The sequence below is a fragment of the Crinia signifera genome, chromosome 9 (genome assembly GCF_055691185.1).
Source record: "Crinia signifera chromosome 9, ASM5569118v1, whole genome shotgun sequence".
NCBI classification, from domain to species: domain Eukaryota; kingdom Metazoa; phylum Chordata; class Amphibia; order Anura; family Myobatrachidae; genus Crinia; species Crinia signifera.
In genome coordinates, this window is record NC_139225.1 from 38,186,746 (window position 1) to 38,206,486 (window position 19,741).

Consider the following 19,741-nt stretch of genomic DNA (forward strand, 5'->3'; position numbering starts at 1 on the left):
AGATGGTGGACTGTCAATAGCAATGTTGAAGTCACCCAGGATGATAGTGGAGATGTCAGAGGATAAGAAATGGGGGAGCCAGGCAGAGAAATCTTCCAGAAATTTAGATTTGGGAAGCCCAGGTGGGCGATAGATAGCAGCAACACGCAGAGAGAAAGGGGAAAAAACCCTAATGGAGTGTACTTCAAATGATGTAAATGTGAGTGAAGGAACTGGTGGGAGAACTGAGTATGTGAAGTCTTGTAACAGTAATATACCAACTCCACCTCCTTTACAGTTACCAGGCCTAGAGGTGTGAGTGAAGTGGAAACCACCATGTGACAGTGCTGCAGGCGAGACCGTGCCTGATTGTGTGAGCCAGGTTTCTGTAATTGCCATCATATTGAAGTTGTGGGAGATGAAGAGGTCATGGATGGATGTTAATTTATTGCAAACAGAGCGTGCATTCAATAGGGCACATGTAAGTTGTTTGGTGTGTGGTGGGAGGCATGTGATATTTATGAGGTTAGCTGAATTTCTAGGCTTAGAAGCCATTAAATCTGGGTGGGTCAGGTGGTTGGGGCCTGGGTTTGGTGATATGTCACCAGCTAATAAGATTAGAAAGGAAAGATAGAGATAGGTGGATGTTTGCAGTTTTTTGTATTGGTGATGGGAAGTGGATGTGAAAGTACAAGTAGAGAAGTAATTAAAGAGCTCATGAGTGTTTAGAAGAGGGGAGTGAATAATAGAAGAGGCAATGTGTACAGAGTGGTGAGTGTCAGGGAGATTATAGGATGGTTGAAGTTTGGTAAGTATGCCATGTAATGAAATGAGAAGTAGCATTGTGGTGTGCATGATGTGATAGTTTGTCTGTTGGTGACCAGGTAAAGAGGAGATTGTTTGTGAAAGTGTGGAATAAGTATTGTATTTACCTTGTTTGATGTTGTTCAATGTTTTTCAACTGTTTTATAACTGTTCTTTATAAGTAAATCCACTTTGTATATTTCCCACTTAGTAGATTTCTCAGTTAAAGAACTGCCCAGGCAGAGGATAAAACAAATAGATACCGCTAATTTTGGAGGGGGTATGGCCTTAACAATTGGAAGTGTGACAGAATAGAGGAAATGCCACACCGTACTTGGACATCCCCAATAGGTGAAACTATGTGATTATTTGCTGCAAGGGAGTACCTCCCAAGGGGCCTTATTCGAGTTCACTCTTTCTGACAAAATCCTTCTTAGATGGACAAAACCATGTGCACTGCAGGGGGGCAGATGTAACATGTGCAGATAGAAATAGATTTGATGATTTTTTGGTGATTCTTTGCAGGGTAAATACTGGCTGCTTTATTTTAACACTGCAATATAGATCTCACTTTGAAGTAAAACCCCACCCAAATCTAATTAGATCTGCACAAGTTACATCTGCCCCCCCTGCAGTGCACGTGGTTTTGTCCATCTAAGAAGGATTTTATCTGAAAGAGTGAACTCGAATAAGGCCCAATGTCACAGCCACACACCCATTAGTATTGGTCTCTCAAACTGGGACTATCCCACCACTCTGTGGGGAGTCAATGTTGCCAATACTGTTAGTAGTCCTTGTGGTAGTTGGTGAATGGAAATAAAAAAATCCCTATTAATTCTATTTTTCCATATGCAGCATGATAGAAAACCTTGTTCTGCTATTGTATCCTGCCATGTTCTACAGGTAAGGGAATATAGAGAAGTGGGAAGATCAAAGTTTGTGGGCCAGATGCACTAAGCTTCAAAAGTGATATAATGGAGAGTGATAAACAACCAACCAATCAGCTCCTGTCTGCCATTTTTCAAACACAGTCTGTGACATGGCAGGTAGGAGCTGATTGGCTGGCTGTTTATCACTCTCCATTGTATCACTTTTGAAGCTTAGTGCATCTGTGTGAGGATTTGTCTGTACTACCCAGCTTGTTTGATCCCTATTTCCAATTGTAAAGTGCAGCGGAACTTGCTGCCCTGTATAATAAACTGTTAGTAAATTTGCCCTTTACATGTTTTTTTTTTTTTTTATCTTTGAGGAAGTCCAGGATCACATTTGCCAACAAAATATAATATAACCACTTAGCATCCTTTCAAAATGTTTCAAAGGCCTACAGTAAGTACAGATGGAGCCCTCCTCATTTAGCCCTTTAATAGGATTAAGTGAGTAAAAGGATTACTCTGATAATCCTCTACTGTATTGTTCTGTGTATTGTATTGCTGCTGAGAACAATAGGATAGCCATGGATAGCCATGGTGAGCCACGACCTAAGGAAGATAGGTGAGATGGGCTCCAACTGTACGTTGATAAGTAGGATCAATAACCCATACTTGCCCCTGAAGGAGAGGGGCATACCTTATAGACAAATTTAAAATTAGTATCTAAGAATTGGATATTAAAATATCTTCATATATTGGGGCATATGTAATAGAGTCCAAGTTTGCCACAGGTGCAGGATAATGGACGATCTTGGACATTTTTTTTAAAGCAGCAATAATTTACAAGGCCAAAACAGTTGATTTGCCGCTTTAAAAAAATAAAAATAAAAATTGGTGAACATCCGGCATTCCACACCTCCAACAAACTTGAACCCAATTACAAATCCCCCCTTGTGTGTGTATATACATATTTCTTGTATATTACAGAAGCCATTGATCATGTTAGGCATGGTAATAATAGGACAAGAAAGTAAAAGATGCTAATGATTTATTTAAACTTTGGCAGAGGGTAAGGGGAATGGTACAAGGAAGGTATTACATAAGAAGTTCACATTTTGTGAGCATCTCTTGTAACATTTGGAGGTGTTCATTCTTCACTCTCTTTCTGCAAAAAAGCAAAAAAAATTATTAATAGAAATATAAAAACAACATATATAAAACAATAAACCAATATATAAGAACACAAGTACAGTTATTTTACCTTTCCACCAATATCACGGCTCTTCACCCTCAGTTTGTTCACTTGGGACTCTGCAATGTCGGCTCTCTCCTCAGCCTCTTCCAGCTCATGCTGTACCTTCCTGAAGCGGCCCAGGTGGACATTGGCCTGTTCCTCCTAAGAAGTAGAGATAGATGATTAGCATAACAGTCCTCCTTGGTACTTGTAACCATGCAAAACTCCATCATGTTTTATTTAGTGATCGCCATTAAGTCTTATGCTGTTGGTGCCCAGCTGGTGTATCTAAGAGTTAGATATTGGATTTATTTGGCATTCGGATTGCTTACCCATAGATGTGGAAGAGTCTTATAAAAATTGGATAGTCTAATCACTAAAGAGTATTACACAACTCTATTTATTCATAATGATATCAGGATTTAACTTACTGTTTCCTCAACTTGTCTCTTGTAGGACTTGACTTTCAACTGCAGTTTATCTACCAGGTCCTGCAATCTCAGGACGTTCTTCCTGTCTTCTTCAGTCTGCCAGATAAACATCCATGTAATCATTATATTCAGATTACAGCTGTCTCACTAATAGTTAAGGCTACTATTAGATGATTACATTTAACTAAAACAATTCAGTATATATTGTAGGATATTTATGAGTAAGGGATCAACCTTAAGAGCCTCAAAGTCCTTTAGATGTTGTATAGCCGACTTGACTCTTAATAAACAAATTTATATTAGAAGCAAACTGTTCTTTACCTGGTAGGTCAGTTCCTTCACTCTCCTCTCATATTTACGGACACCTTTAATTGCCTCAACTCCACGTTTTTGCTCATTCTCCAGCTCATTTTCCAGTTCACGCACCTATGGATGGCAGTTATTGTTATTGATAAAAATTTAAATAACTCTTTACTCATTAATATTGTTCAAAAATAGGAATACATACTCTGGACTCCAGTTTCTGGAGCTGCTTCTTGCCACCCTTTAATGCAAGTTGTTCAGCCTCATCCAGGCGATGCTGCAGGTCCTTGACTGACTGTTCAAGGTTCTTCTTCATCCTTTCCAGGTGAGAGCTGGTGTCCTGCTCCTTCTTCAGCTCCTCTGCCATGAGTGCAGCCTTAAATGTAATAAGAAGCAATAAGTTGAGGCATTCTATGAAAAATTATTGGTGCTTAATAGTAGCATGACATAGAACACATACATCTGTGATGGCCTTCTTAGCTTTATCTTCAGCATTTCTAGATTCTTGGACAGCTTCCTCAACTTCATTCTGGAGCTGGGCAATGTCACTTTCCAGCTTCTTCTTGCTGTTGATAAGGCTGGTGTTCTGAGGGACAAAAAAAATTGTCATTTTCTACATGGTCTGGATATATTGAATTAATACTCCTCTATTATGAATCCACAGCTGATCTGCTGATCTTACCTGTGAGTGCAAAAGCTGAACACGTTCACTGGTATCCAGAAGTTCCTGTTCTGCAATCTTGCGAGATCTCTCCGTCTGTTCCAGGGCAGCTCTGTTCTCCTCAATTTCAGCCTGTTGTAGGTTAGTTCTACGTTCAATCACGGCAACCTGTTCCTTTAGATCCTCTTGTCCTCTAAGGGCATCATCCAGTTGCAGCTGGGCATCCTGTAGGACAAAGATTAGAACATTGAATTTAATATTTAATGTATTAATTTGTTTGTATAAGGAAGTGTAGGTCTAGCACCAGTATTCATAGAAGGATGTAAATGTTCAAACTACCTAAAGTATATGTGGTGAATTGATTGATCAGAAACCTGTTCTTGAGGAACACTACATTATATGACAGAGGTTGCTCTAAGTTAGGAATACCTTCAGTTGTGCCTGCACGTTTCTGAGCTGTTTCTGTGCCTCTGCAGCCTGGCGGTTGGCATGGCTGAGCTGGATCTCAAGTTCATTCAAGTCTCCTTCCATCTTCTTCTTTAGTCTCAGAGCATCGTTTCTGCTTCTGATTTCAGAGTCCAGTGTGCTCTGAATGGTGTCAATGGCTCTCTGACTGTTTCTCTTCAGCTGGTCAAGCTCCTCATCCTTCTCTGCAATCTTCCTGTCTACTTCAGATTTGATCTGGTTCAGCTCAAGCTGGACACGCAGGATCTTGGCTTCTTCATGTTCCAGTGAGCCCTTTGGAAATATAAAAAAAATGTTTAATTATATTAAAAGAAACAATACTACTGTTTTATTAGGAGATCATTTCTAGTCACTTACCTCAGCTTCCTCCAGGGCAGCCTGTAGGTCACACTTCTCCTGCTCAGTTTGTTTCTTGGCCTTCTCCAGTTCATTGATAGATTTGCCGCTCTCACCAATCTGTTCTGTCAGATCTGAAATCTCCTCTGGAGAAAATAGATAACCAAATAAAAGTTAAGATCACATAAAATCTTTTCAATACGTAAATACCTTATCAATAAAAATGGATGAAGGTTGTAGGAAATCAACCATTGAAAATGTAAACCATTCTGACAAACATACGTTGCAAATTCTTGTTTTCACGCTTCAGAGTTTCAACATGTTCCAGAGCCTCTTCATAAGCATTCTTCATCTTGAAGATCTCAGTGCTCAAGCTGCGGGCCTCTTTCTGAGCAGCCTCCAGTTCAGCCTGACCCTCTTCATATTTCTGCTTCCATTCTACAAGAACCTGTTAAAAATAATGACACCATATATACACTCTGCCCAGTGTGCATGTACGTTATGATGTTATCAAGGTGGTGTATTTCCCTATTTACCTTATCAAAGTTCCTCTGCTTCTTATCAAGGGCAGCTGCAGCACTGTTTGCTCTCTCCACATCGACCATAAGGTCTTCCACCTCAGCCTGAAGCCTCTGCTTGGTCTTTTCCAAGGAAGCAGATTTGGAGTTCACAGCCTCTACTTGTTCCTCAGCATCCTGCAAGCGCTGAGCCAGCTTCTTCCTGTAAGGTAAGTGCATTAATGAAAACAATTGAGATATTATTGTTTGGCAATTATTTAGTATTTACTCATTGGTGGCGTGTTCTTCATTAGGACATACTTGGCCTCTTCCAACTCTTCTGTGCGCTGAATGGCATCAGTTTCATATTTGGTCCTCCATTGGGCAACTTCACCATTAGCTTTAGACAAGGTACGCTGGAGCTCAGCCTTGGCTTCTTGTTCCTCCTCATATTGCTCACGGAGCAAGTCATTGTCATGGCGGGAAGATTGCAGGGCATGGGCAAGGGCATTCTTAGCCTGGATTACAGAAATAAGTTTAGTTTTTTTTTGTCCACTAGAATTAGTGTCATGTTAAACATGTTTACACTTTTCTGAACAATGTTGAATTATTACCTTTGATTCTTCCTCAAGTTGTCTCTTGAGTTCCTCAACCTGTTGGGTGAATCCCTGCTTTCCTCTGGAAAGCTGGGAAATCAGAGATTCCTTCTCTTCAAGCTGACGAGAAAACTCACCTGGAATGCAACAAAAATAAGTTTCTATGGTTGAAAAAAACTTAAAAATTGCATCTATTAGAGAGCTTTAGTAAATGCTGAAAAACATTATTTATCAAAATCTATTACCAATAGTATTGTAGTAAATTAATGATCTAAAACTAATAACTATTATTTGATATATTCTGATGTGTAATTAACGACAAAGACATCAATTGGTGAAAAGCATTGGGTTGCAGAGTGCTTTGGGTTTTTTATATTATAATTTTAAGAGGCACATTAAAAGGATTGGTAGAATATTACTTTTATTAATGACAATGATAATATTTTAAAGTACCATTCTCAGTCTGGAAACGAGCCCTTTGAGTAGTGAGGTCATTAATCAAACGTTGATTCTGATCCTCCTTGGATTTCACTTCACTCAGTTGGTCCTCAAGCACCCGGTTCACTTTCTCCAGGTTGGCCTTCAGGAACAGATTATCACATTACTATCATCATACTATACTATAATAGATGAAAAAAGATATGGAGAATGCAGTACCTTAGACTTAGAGATGCTCTCCAGGTTGCTGGCAAGGTCATCAACCTCCATCTTCAGCTCACTCTTCTCCTTCTCAAGCTTCTGCTTGACACGCTGAAGGTTGTCAATTTGTTCCCCAAGCTCAGCAACACTGTCGGCATGCTTCTTGCGCAGGGCAGCAGCTACGGCTTCATGCTGGAGGGTGGCTTCTTCTAGGTCACGTCTGACTTTCTGGAACTCAGCTTCTCGCTTCTTATTCACCTCAATCTGGGCAGATGATGCACCTCCAGCCTCTTCAAGTCTTTCACTAATTTCCTCAAGTTCCCTGGAGAGATCGGCTCTCTGTTTTTCAACCTTGGCACGAGCCGCCCGTTCAGCTTCAATTTCCTCCTCAACCTCTTCAATGCGAGCCTAGATTACAACACTTCAATTAAATATGTATTGTTTCATATTAACATGTTACAATCTAAATAAGATCTGTCAGTTCCACTGCACACCCAACTTGTACTGCTGCACTTACAGTACTAGTGTGCCACCACTGCATGTACAGAAGAGGTCTGCTCTCCTATGTTGCACACCATGTTCCCTTTGCTCCCCTACATGTTACATAGCCCTGTGTTAACTTGTAAACTTGTACTGCCTGGTTAATAAGACCTGATTAAGTAATATATTGAGTAGGCTAACCTCATCTCATCAGACACCACGGCCACTGATACCACTTATAGGATCTCTCAATAAGATCTTATTCATCCATTCACAGCCATACCTGCAGTTCCTTGATCTTCTTCTGCAGTTGTGATCCCAGTGATTGCTCATCCTCTATTTTTCCTTGAAGTTGGCTAATTTCAAAGTCCTTCCTATGATTGTCAAAAATAAAGGTTATATAATGCATCCACAGAAATCTCCTCTTGTAGTAAAGAAAAGGTTTACTTGTGTTATGCAGACATGTTACAGACTTTTCACTGCATCTAAATTATTTATAAAACTTTAGTTCTACTCCTGAAAGCAGCACAATCGATCAGCATACTATTAAATATATACCAGGGGTGGCCAAACCTGTCCTCAAGACAGGTTTGGCCACCTGTCAGGCCACCTGTGGATCTATAGTAGGAATTAATGCAGCATGTTTGAAAATGTGACAGTTAGTAATGACTACAGCTGTGCACCAGCTAGGAAGTTTGGCCACCCCTGATCTAACCCAACTTCCACCCACTGGCCTGTGTTTGGCAGCCCGGACCATTTGCATATTAGAATGCCCAGTGTTTCATGGGTGTTCCCATGAGAATGCTGGGCATTCTCATGCAAGTAATGGGTGTCGGCCAGTCCACCATTCGCAAGGCGGGGTTTGGTGGACTCGCAAGGCTGCAAATTCAACCATAACAACCCCCTATATCTCATAAGATACTTATTGACAAAGATTATTTTTGAAAATATTTCTTAATTGTGTATTTTATCCCTAGTGCCTCAATAAAAAATAAAAAAAACATGAAATACACACTTTTTCAGTTTCTCATCAGTTTGCTGTTTCTCATTCTCAAGATCCATGACTGTTTCCTGGGTCAGTTTGAGGTCACCTTCAAGCTTCCTCTTGGCTCTCTCAAGGTCAAGGCGAAGTTTCTTCTCTTGTTCCAGAGAACCTTCCAGCTACATGTATAAGAAAAACATCATTGGATTTTTTTATACGTGGCTTCTTCCAATATGTAAACAAATAAAGTGTAATATACAGGATAACAATTACTTACATCATCTACTTGCTGTTCCAGCTTTGACTTGGCTTTGGTCAAAGCATTGACTTTGTCTTCTTCAGCTTGAAGATCATCAAGGGTCTGTTGGTGAGCTTCCTGAAGAGCCTTCTTCTCCTTTGTGACTTTGGACACATTTTCATCAAGACTTGCCAATTCTTCAGTTAGGTTTTTAACCTTAAAAAGTATAAAGATTAGACAACATTAGTATAGAATTTATATGTTCTCTTATATTTGCATCGGTTTCCAATTTCCTACAACAATACAAAAATATGCAGGTGATTGGCTACTGACAATAATATTATCTAAGTGATGTATGTTTGGGTGTGTTCAAAATGGTTAATAATACAGATCGTAAGCGCCACTGGAACCAGGATGAGTGGCTGAAATTTTCTCTGTAAAGCACTGCTGACTATGGACCTTATTCTGGTCCGTGAGAGATCTTTCCTTAATGTGCATACGCTGGTTGCGAGCGCCCATGGTGAACAGAGTGTTTGCCGGGCACTTGCACCCACCAGTGTGGGCGGGGACGTGGGGCAGTGGCGGGTATATGGGAACTCCCAGTGTTTCACTGCGTGTCAACCAGAATAACCTCCTATGTGTGAACTAGTATAAAACCTGATTTAAAAAAATGAATACATCTGCTTAAAATATTTTTTTGTTCCATAAGTTGGGTTGTCATCATTGTGACTGTACCTTGTTTTCTGTGGCATGTTTTTCCTTTTCTACTTTAGCAAGAGTAAGTTCCAAGTCATCAATATCTTTCTTCAGCTCAGAGCATTCATCCTCCAATTTTCTCTTCTTGGCTGTCAGCTCAGCATTGCTTTCTTCCTCATCTTCAAGTCTCTCAGTGATCTCCTTGATCTTTGATTCCAGTTGGATCTTGTTCTTGATAAGACCTTCACATCTCTCCTCAGCATCGGCCAGAGTTTCAGATTCCTACAGAATATAACATGCACATTAGATAACTATGGTACTTATATACAATATATAGATCTTTTTCATTTAAACTTGTATGTAATGCCTTCCTACCGACTGGGATTGGAGTAGCAATTCATTCTTCTCTTGCACCAGGGAAATTAATTTCTCCTCTAACTCCTTCTTTTTGGCTTCTGCCTTGACAAGAGCTTCTTTGGTCTTCTCAAACTCTTCTTTGATGTTTGCCATCTCCTTCTCATTTTCTGCACTCTTCAGAAGTGGCTTAATCTTGAAGTACAACTTCATCCATGGCCAGTGTTTGACATTCATGAAGGATCTGACATTGTACTGGATGATAAATATTGCCTCCCTGTTTTAGAAATGGACATAATATAAGTTTAAAAAAATAAAAAAAAGTAACTTTCTAGTAATTTTTTACAACACAAAGGTATTATTACCTTCTCTCCATCATTTTCTTAAACTCAACTCTCATTAAGAAGCCTCTGCAAAGGGCCTGAGTACGAGTGATCAGTTGTGCCAACCTTTCATCTCTCATCTCTTCCAGGGTACCCAGGAGACCAGCTTTAAAGAACACCTGAAAGAAAAAAAATACTATATGAAGATCAGGTAAGACAAAGGCTGGATTTCCCAACATGCCCGAGATCTATTCATCATGTACCTTGGTGTGTCCAAATTTGTATTGAGTGTGGTCTACATCAATTGAGCCCAAGAGTTTCTCAGATGCCTTCTTGCTGTCTATAAACTGCCCATCTGGGATTGCGCTGGCATTCAGTACCTTGTAACTAACCAAAGTGAGAGAGAAATACTGTAGTATCCAATTTCAATGTTTAAAAAAGTATCATTCATAAATGTGAAAGGTACAAAAATAATTAAACATTTTAAAGGAAATTTACCGTTGCTTAAAATCAGCATAGAGGATTCTGCTTGGGAATCCCTTTCTGCAGATTCTAATACCTTCCAATACACCGTTACATCTAAGCTGGTGGATGATCAAGTGGTTATCCATGATACCTGGCAGAACAAATAAAATTATTTTAAAAAGAGATGACAAAAATTTTAATCAAGGCTAAATATTCTTTAAATCAGGAGTAAGAAAAATAGAGTTGATCAAAACTATACCTGGAGTCTTAGTTTCATTGGGGATCAGACAACGTACAAAATGAGGGTGGGTGCTTCTCAAGTTGGTCATCAGTTTATTCAAGTTTTCCTGCAGCAGATTCAAATAAAATAAAATGTATTGAACAGGAGATGTAAAATATTACAAATTAATCTGTAATCACTTAAAACTGTATTATATAATATAATCTTATATAATATAATCTTTAATACAGTTAATACTGACCCTGAACAGACAAGACACTGTCTGGAAAGAGGCTCCCTTCTTCTTCTTTGCTCCTTTGCCACCAGCAGCGCCCTCTGTTGGTTAAAATATTGTAAACTGTTACAGAATTATTCATTACAGTTAATAATACCCTTAACCATAAACAGAAAGCAACTCACCATCAGGGTTATTGTGGGCAGAGTAGAGGTAGGCCAACAGTTTTACTGAAGACTTCTGGTAGAGCTGGATAACAGATTCATTCAATGGGTCCTTATTCTTCTCAAGCCAGCCAGTGATGTTGTAATCCACAGTACCAGCATAATGCACCAGGGAAAAGTGAGCTTCAGCCTTTCCTTTGCCAGGCTTGGGCTTCTCAAAGTTCTTGCACTTGCCAAGATGCTGCTCATACAGCTTGTTCTTGAAGGATGTGTCAGTGGATTTGGGGAACATGCACTCCTCTTCAAGGATGGAGAAGATACCCATGGGCTGGATTTATAAAAAGTTGGTGAGCCCCAGAATACCATGTCATTGGTTTTAGAAGGACAACATAGATAATATATGTTAACTCACCTTCTCAATGAGCTCAATGCAGGCAGCCAGATCCATACCAAAGTCAATGAACTCCCATTCAATACCTTCCTTCTTGTATTCTTCCTGTTCCAGGACGAACATGTGGTGGTTGAAGAACTGCTGCAGTTTCTCATTGGTGAAGTTGATGCAGAGCTGTTCCAAGCTGTTGTACTGTAAGTGGCAGAGAAGAGATGAGGAAATGCACTGCAATTGGCTTGAAAGAACCACAAGACTAGAATAGGTCAATATCTTACATCAAAGATTTCAAATCCAGCAATATCCAGCACACCAATGTAGAACTGCCTGGCCTGCTTGGTGTCCAGCTGTTGGTTGATACGGGTGACCATCCACAAGAAGAGCTTCTCAAAGACTGACTTGCAAAGGGCACCTACATTGTTGTAGACCTGAAGTACAAACCACAACATTTGTTACCAGACTGGTGGAAATAAATTTGTCCAATTTTCCATGGTTTTGCTTATGATCATAATGTACCTGTGGCACAGTCTGTCCCTTGGTGACAAACTCATTTCCGACCTTCACTCTTGGGTAGCACAAGGCTTTCAGCAAATCAGCTGAGTTCAGACCCATCAAGTAGGCGATCTTATCAGCAACTAGTGATAAAATATAAATAATTAAAAACATCTTAACAAATAATCATACATGTGAAAAATGCATAACTTTCCTTGGTGGTCAATGAAAATAAGCACCCACCTTCTGTGCCTTCTGGCTCAGCCTGCTCCTCCCTCTGCTTCTGCTTGAACTTCAAGTTGCCGTGATGCATGACAGCACCGGTCATTTTGTAGATGCCGATCTTCTCATCCGGAATGAATCCCAGGACATCAATGGCGGTCTGTTGGATAATAATAATTTTAAAGTATTTTAACATTCTAAGGGTACAACTTTGAAAATAACGGACTTTATGCAAAAGCTTTTTGTTCTAAAGTTCTCAACTACTTACATCAGTGGCGATAAACTCCTCCACATCATCAATACTCTTCACAACAATCTCACCCTGGCTGATAGCGGGGTAGTCGTAGGGGTTGGTGGTGATAAGAAGCATCTCTGAACAAAAAAAAATAACATAGTCAGGCAACAGGCAATTGGACACATTACATTTTTATGTATATGTGTTAGCATTATAGTGACTGGATCTGGAACCGGATCACAGGTTTCACATTTTAGTGGCCTCACCTCCTCATATTTGAGGGCAAATAAAAGGGAACTTACCAACAATCTCTGGTTTCTTGTTGGTCATGATCTGGTAGAAGATGTGGTAGCTTCTCTCAGCTGAAAGCTGGAAGGTTACTCTAGACTTTTCCAGCAGATCTGTAGATTTTAAATGCATTGAACACATCAACACATGTAACATTCTATGATAAATTAGTAATCACTAGAAAGGGACACATTCATATTGGGCAGCATGGACTGTGTAATGGTTATCAATACTGCCCCACAGTGCTGTGGTCATGGGTTCCATTCCCACCATGGCCTTAACTATGCAGAGTTTGTATATTCTCCCCATGTTTGTGTTGGTTTCTTCCTGGTACTCCGGTTTCCTCGCACAATCCAAAAATATACTGGTAGGATAATTGGCTAGATTAACCCTTGAAATTAACCCTAGAATTACTGTGTGTGTGTGTACATGTGGTAGGGAATATATATTGTAAGCTCCACTGTGGCAGGGACTGATGGGAATGTTCAAATATTCTCTGTAAAGTGCTGCGGAATCTGTGTGCGCTATATAAATAACTTAATAAATAAATAATAAATACTTACATGTTTCAATATCAGCTGAAGACAGTTTTCCAGTTGTTCCAAAGTGGATTCTAATGAATTTACCCTAAACACGGCAAATAAAACAGTTCACATTACACAATTGTACAAATGCAAACAGAAAAGAATAGATCATTTCTGAAGAATACGTACAAAACGGGAGGAGTTGTCATTTCTCACGGTCTTGGCATTACCGAAGGCTTCCAGCAGAGGGTTAGCCTGGATAATTTGATCCTCCAGAGTACCCTAAACGACAGATACATAAGGTGAATTAGCATCTTTACAAAGAAATCATTGAATGTTTTAGCATTACTTTGGTAAATATGGGTGGAAAAAGGGCATTAAATCATTATATGCTGTAATATTCACTGTGCAAGTTCTAAAAAAACACTACTAAGTTTTCTATAAAGAGTTGTAGTGATAATTTATTCCTGAGGTCCCTTAACCAAAATATATATTATCCATCCTAGCATTCACGTTATAGCCCCATTACACTTTAGCAGTGTTTTGAATGATTTGACTTTAATTAGCTGCTCATTACACTGTGTACACAGTGCCCCCAAGATTGTGTGTGTGTGTGTGTGTGTGTGTGTGTGTGTGTGTGTGTGTGTGTGTGTGTGTGTGGGTGGGTGGGTGGGGGGGGGGGGTAGTTATCGGGGCCCCCATTGCCCGGCAGCAGAAGATGCATCAGCAACTCTTCTCACCCCAGCACTTGCTCTGAGGCCACACCACCTGAAAAGTACCTGGGCCCAGTCAGGCTCTCTACTGCCCTCATTGTACATGCTAGGAGTGAGAAGTTACCTGCAAGCTGTTGGTGGGTTGCTCCTTCTTCTTAGGGTCACCAATAGCAGCAATTGTTGCAAAGTACTGGATGACACGCTTGGTGTTCACAGTCTTCCCAGCACCGGATTCTCCACTGGAGGTAAAAGCGAGATAAAGCACACCATAAATAAAGGGGAATAAAAGCAACAATACATAGATAGAGAAATAAAAAAATAATATTAACTAACATAGATTAAATTTTACTCACGTAATTAGGACAGACTGATTTTCACGATCTGCCAAATAAAGATGTGCATTAACGATGGATTGTTAAAATGTGGCCCATTGATAAAATATCTAACCATCATTAGTTAAAAACAAAAAATCTATGTACCTGTTAACATGAACTGATAGGCGTTATCAGAGATGGAGAAGATGTGTGGGGGGGCTTCCATACGCTTCTTGCCTCTGTAGCCAGCAACCACCCTTGGGTCGTACACTGGCAGCCACTTGTAGGGATTGACAGTGACGCAGAAGAGCCCGGAGTAGGTCTGTAAGGTTGCAAAGTACGTAAATTGGGTAGCCATCCTATAAGCTAAGCTTTTCTCTATGCTTTCAATTGAACGATAAGAATAGGTGGAGCTGATGTATTTCAGTGGCATATCTGTAATGATTGCATAGTGCCGTGCACATGGGCACCTGGGGCAATGGATGACCCATGCTGCACATTTTGATTGTGCATAAAATGTTTTTTTTTTTTTTTTTTGTATATTGCAGAAAGAGCACAAATTTTAACATTGTTCTTCGGTTCTAGAGTTACACTCTATATGGCATTTCAGCTTAAACCCCCCCCCCCCCCAGAGTAAGAGTCAGGACTTACGTAGATCATCCAGGCTGCATAACGTTCTTTGAGGTTATACAGCACGGAAGCCTCATTCAGATGAGTCATCATGGCCATGTCTTCAATTTTGTCATACTTGGGGGGATTCTGGGGGTAAACTTGAGCTTCTTTTACTGTTAAAGTCTGAAAAGAAAATAATGGTGATTTAAGTATGCCAAATACTACTGTTAACTTGGAATATAACTAGACAGAACATCACCCTTACCCTCCCATCGTCGGTCTTGACAGTGAGTTTCCCTTCTTCCCGAGCGGTGACGAGACCTTTCACGTAGAGTTCCTTCGGGTCATCCACGTAGCAGGTGTTCTTGGCATCAAAAGGTTTGTTCTGTGCCTCCAGACGCTCTTTTTCACTCTTACGGAGAAACTGGGCGGCATCGCCGAAAACGGCCATCTCACCGTCCCCCATGGTTGCTGGTTTCTGGAAGAGATTATTTTGAGAGAATTTATTGGCAACTGAAATAAAATCGAACACATGCTTTACTAAGACTGGAGTTTTATTGAAGATGGGATGTTGCCCATAGCAACCAATCAGAAAATTCTTCTTATTTATTTAGCATCTTCTAGACGATAATAGATATAATCTGATTAGTTGCCCATAGCAACATCTCATCTTCAACAGAACTCCCATCTTAGTAAATAGACTCCAATGACTTAAACAGATCTATAATGCTTTGGTATGGAAGGTGAAATATTTATGTACTTTAGCGAACTGCAGAGCAATTGTCCAGTATACTCTTATAGATCTCAGTGATGTAACCAGTTATTGGCTAAATAATACAATTGATGTAGTGGATAGCAGCCCTAATGTTATAAGCTCAACGACTGATTAATTATGTATCTGTGTGTAGTCTATATGTTCTCCTCATGTCTGGGTGGATTTCCTTCAGGCGCTCCAGATTTCCTTCAGGTGCTCCAGCAAAAAAAAAAATTCTAATCATCACTCTGAAGGTGCCCATACACAGTGCATTTTTCGGGGGCGATGCGATGTGCCCTCCCATGCACATAACATTGCATAGCACAGGAAGTCCGTACAGCCTGTACTTTTTGTACAAGATCGCATCATTTCTAGTACAAAAAACACGCTGGTGTAGCACATTGTATGCTTATTGTACTAGATACAATGCAATCTGGTACAAAAAGAATGGAGTTAATCACTCCATGTATGGGCACCAGCACACCCCCCCCCGTGAGATATTGACTAATGGGCAATTTTGACTAAGTGGTTTAGACTAAGCAATTTTGACTAGATGCACTGGAGATTTTGACTAAGCGATTTTGTCTAGCTAATGATAGTCTATGATCTAGACCAGGGGTCCTCAACCTTTTTTGCCCTGGGACCCGATCAGACAATAAAAATAATTACAGGACCCAAGCAAGTTACTGCAGAAGGTCATCACCAGACAGCACATACATGGCCGCATTGTAGAGGCCCAAAATGATGTGAGTCTAAAAGAACAGCCAATTCAACAGATATTTCAGAATCACTGACTGAGATTAGAAAAGTCATTAGCCTGATGGTCAGCAACATGGAGTCGCGACCCCATGCTGAGAAGGTCGGGACCTACTTTGGGGTCCGGACCCACAGTTTGAGAACCACTGATCAAGACAAAATTGCCTTGCCTGCACAGTCTATCTATGCTAGGAGATACTGACTTAGCATCGTATCTAATCAGAAGAAAGGAGATTCTGGCTAACCTTCTAGGAGATTTTGAGTATCTAGTCAAAATCTGCTGCCAAAATCTCACCATGTGTATGGACAATAGAGAATTCAAAGATGAGATTTGTTTACCTTCCCTCTGAAAGGGCATGCAGAAAACCTTTAAGGCCCATACACACTGGGCAACTTTGAGCTGAAAGCTGCTGAGTTTTACTCGTTTGAGCTGCTTTGAGCTCGAAAGCCGCCCAGTGTGTACAGGGCAGCGATGAGCGGTGAGCACTGATGGGCGCTCCTGCATCATCGCTGGCCCGGCCCCTCATCTACTGGTATTACCAGAAGATGAGAGGTGCAGTGGACGGCTTTCCATAGCGTCCTGCTATGGAAAGTCGTCCACTGTGGGTAAAAATCGGTAAAACGGATGAATATCGCCCAGTGTGTATGGACCTTAGCTTGTCTATTAATCTAGTCTATCCATGAGAGATGAACAGGAGACAAAAGTACTGTCTTGACTACTGGGGTGCTGGCTGCAGCATTTGCAGAAGTTCCCTAAACTCCTTGACAAAGCCAGTATGGAAAGGTAGCGGAGGAATACTTCAGTCCCTGTGTGTGAACTATTCAGTATTAAGTTGCAGTGATAGATTTTCTAATGACATGATAAGTAGCGATAGTAAATCCTGCTATTGCTGCATTATGATAAATAGACCCCTTTGTATCTTTATTATTCAGTTTACTAATCTGTAAGGCTTTTACTTTCTGTACCATGGTGCCATGCACCATAAAACACATAAGGGGAGATATACTCTAATACCAACCAGTCGAAAACGGCTAAAAGCTGATTGGTTGGTACTTTGCTCTCTCCAAGGCTTGAATCGTCTCCTGCATATAATTTTTACTGTGTAGTTTATAATAAGTGTTGTTTATTAATATGTAACAATTAACAAGAAGGGGTGTGTAGTTACTAAGATGGGAGTTCTGTTGAAGATGTTGCCCATAGCAACCAATAGGTGTCTACTTCTTATTGATTTAGCACCTTCTAGAAGATACTAGGGGCCAAATGTAATAGGGTGAGAGTTTCAGAAAGTGAGAGATTTTGGGAGGGTTTTCCCATGTTTTTTAAAGCAGCAATCAATTACATGGCAAAATCAACCTGGTTTTGCAGTGTAATTGATTGCTGCTTTAAAAAAAAGGGTAAAACTCTCCCAAAATCTCTCACTTTCTGAAACTCTCACCCTATTACATTTGGCCCTAGGGTGTTATCTGATTGGTTGCCCATAGCAACATCCAATCTTCAATAGAAATCCCATCTTAGTAAATACACTTTAAAAAGGTTTTTCTTCTGGCGCAATCTAAATTAGTCTAATAACAGTTTTCTCACTGTGTATTTCTAATGTGTTGTCACTTACTTTTTAGTACGACAAGGACGGAAGAATTGACGACTCTCTGAAAAACAAACAATAATTAATAACAAGAGATTACTAATCATGTTGCACATCTTAGGCTATTGTATAAAATATTGATATAGGACTATATGCATTTAGATTTTCTCACCCCCGACAAGAACACACAAGTAATTACTCACCGCCCACTGAGATGTGCCCAACTGGAGGCTCCTGACGGCATTTATATAGGCTGTCTTCTGCCTACTCAGCTCATCTACTTAAGGAAGATGTGTTTGCATCGCCTTATTGGTGCAACCGTTTCCAAGGAGGTCTGATCATCGCAAGTAAAAATAACCCACATAATTCTCCAGGATACTCCGAATGCTCAGATGTTGAAAGCAACATTTGCAATCCATCTATCAGTTAAAGCAGGATTGGTTTTCACTGACCTCTGAATGAATGAAAAACTCGCAACTTTAAAATAGAACTCCGTACAACTAGACTGCAGATTACATTTGTTTATTGACTGTGATTAAAAAAATGGGTACTTGTGAGTTATCCGGGCGTCCGATTTTTTGATTGTATGCCTTAAGTTAAGGCATACAATCAGATGCGATGCGATGCGATATCGCATCGCATCGCATCGCATCGCATCGCATGCGACCATCGGATGCGATGACCCGATTTTTCCATAGGAATCAATGTTAAAATGATTCCTATGGAAAAAGGGGTCCTTTTCATACCCCTACTATCCAAGTAGGCATGGAGTTGGATATAAACCTGTGGCGAGCGTAGCGAGCCACCGAGCCCGAAGCGTGGCGAGCGAAGCGAGCCCCGCGAGGGGACGGTATTCCGTGTCCCCTCGCGGGGCTCGCTACGCTCGCCACGCTTCGGGCTCGGTGGCTCGCTACGCTCGCCACAGGTTTATATCCAACTCCATGCCCACTTGGATAGTAGGGGTATGAAAAGGACCCTTTTTCCCATTGAATTCCATGTTAAAATGGACTCAGTCCATTTTAACATTGATTCCTATGGAAAAATCGGGTCATCGCATCGCATCGCATCCGATGGTCGCATGCGATGCGATGCGATGTCCCGATCCGACCCGATTTAAAAATCGGACGCCCGGATAACTCACAAGTACCAAAAAATGATCCGGACTGCAGAAGGAACAGGGGAGATGTTTTACTGTATGTCCCAGAGAGAATCACTTTGCTACTTTTAACATAGACTTTGAAAGTAAATCAAAGCTCTATAATTTTATTGGATAAGGCAACAGATGTGACTTGTAAACAGTATTAACTGTAGCATAGTAGGGCGATCTGCGCTGACCTTCCTTCAGTGCCAGGAATTCTTTTGAATAGTCAATGGGGGTAATTCTGGTTCGTACGCAGGGCTGCGTTCGCACGGGGGCTGATGGTTCTGTGGTGCGCATGCGCATTTCTGCGGGCGGTGAACGTGTGGCGGAGAGGGGTGTCAGGCGGGCAGCCCCATTACCATGGTTTTCCCATGAGAACACAGGGCATTCCCATATTAATGAGGCCATGACGCAGGTGCGGGGGGTGGGCAGCTGACATCACCGGATGGCAGCTGTCCTCCCATTTCTTTCCCAGTGTGCACACATATGTAAGTGACTTCAGATTCACTTTTATACGCGTGCACCTTTGCCATCATTCGATGGTCGCCGACCATCAAATGATGTGGGTGGATCCCACTAGGCTGCGAATGGATGTTACCATTCGCAAGCCCCTGCGAGCGAGTCGCCCTTGCGATTCAACCAGAAAACTCCCCAGTAGGTATAGCAGAGTTGCTCAGTGCATGCTACCATATTTCACAGCTGTGAATGCCTAAAACATGTAAATGTTGCAGCCACCTGTATTTGTATG

General features: G+C 40.8%; 1 protein-coding gene and 1 long non-coding RNA gene across 2 annotated transcripts; one reads left to right on the forward strand and one right to left on the reverse strand.

Annotated features, from left to right (window-relative positions):
• Window positions 1-2,592: 2,592 nt before the first annotated feature.
• On the reverse strand, window positions 2,593-18,116 carry LOC146035432 (myosin-1B-like). Its single transcript, XM_083158868.1, has 41 exons — window positions 18,056-18,116; window positions 17,880-17,916; window positions 15,025-15,237; window positions 14,799-14,942; window positions 14,313-14,469; window positions 14,187-14,214; window positions 13,958-14,072; window positions 13,310-13,402; window positions 13,160-13,223; window positions 12,611-12,709; window positions 12,342-12,445; window positions 12,095-12,233; window positions 11,876-11,994; window positions 11,638-11,787; window positions 11,384-11,554; window positions 10,993-11,299; window positions 10,835-10,908; window positions 10,612-10,699; window positions 10,386-10,503; window positions 10,151-10,274; window positions 9,930-10,066; window positions 9,586-9,841; window positions 9,250-9,492; window positions 8,554-8,730; window positions 8,310-8,455; window positions 7,578-7,668; window positions 6,833-7,222; window positions 6,629-6,755; window positions 6,194-6,312; window positions 5,901-6,097; window positions 5,619-5,802; window positions 5,365-5,530; window positions 5,104-5,228; window positions 4,711-5,019; window positions 4,303-4,506; window positions 4,081-4,206; window positions 3,826-3,996; window positions 3,639-3,743; window positions 3,318-3,413; window positions 2,914-3,048; window positions 2,593-2,817 (listed from the first exon to the last, which is right to left on the reverse strand). The coding sequence occupies exons 3-41, from the start codon at window positions 15,223-15,225 to the stop codon at window positions 2,800-2,802; spliced, it is 5,817 nt and encodes a 1,938-aa protein (XP_083014994.1). The 5' UTR covers window positions 15,226-15,237; window positions 17,880-17,916; window positions 18,056-18,116; the 3' UTR covers window positions 2,593-2,799.
• LOC146035434 (uncharacterized) lies at window positions 5,384-13,082 on the forward strand. Its single transcript, XR_014460649.1, has 3 exons — window positions 5,384-5,809; window positions 10,037-10,098; window positions 11,477-13,082. It is a non-coding gene; the product is annotated as an uncharacterized LOC146035434 (long non-coding RNA).
• Window positions 18,117-19,741: the final 1,625 nt, after the last annotated feature.

What these genes read in the sequence shown, in the direction of transcription:
- LOC146035432 (XM_083158868.1), bottom strand. Translation starts at nt 15,225, where the DNA reads ATGGGGGACGGTGAGATGGCCGTTTTCGGCGATGCCGCCCAGTTTCTC. An exon ending in ATGACAACTCCTCCCGTTTT is followed by an intron (nt 13,224 to 13,309) that starts GTACGTATTCTT and finishes TGCCGTGTTTAG; the next exon opens with GGTAAATTCATTAGAATCCA. An exon ending in CTAAGAAGGCCATCACAGAT is followed by an intron (nt 3,997 to 4,080) that starts GTATGTGTTCTA and finishes ATTACATTTAAG; the next exon opens with GCTGCACTCATGGCAGAGGA.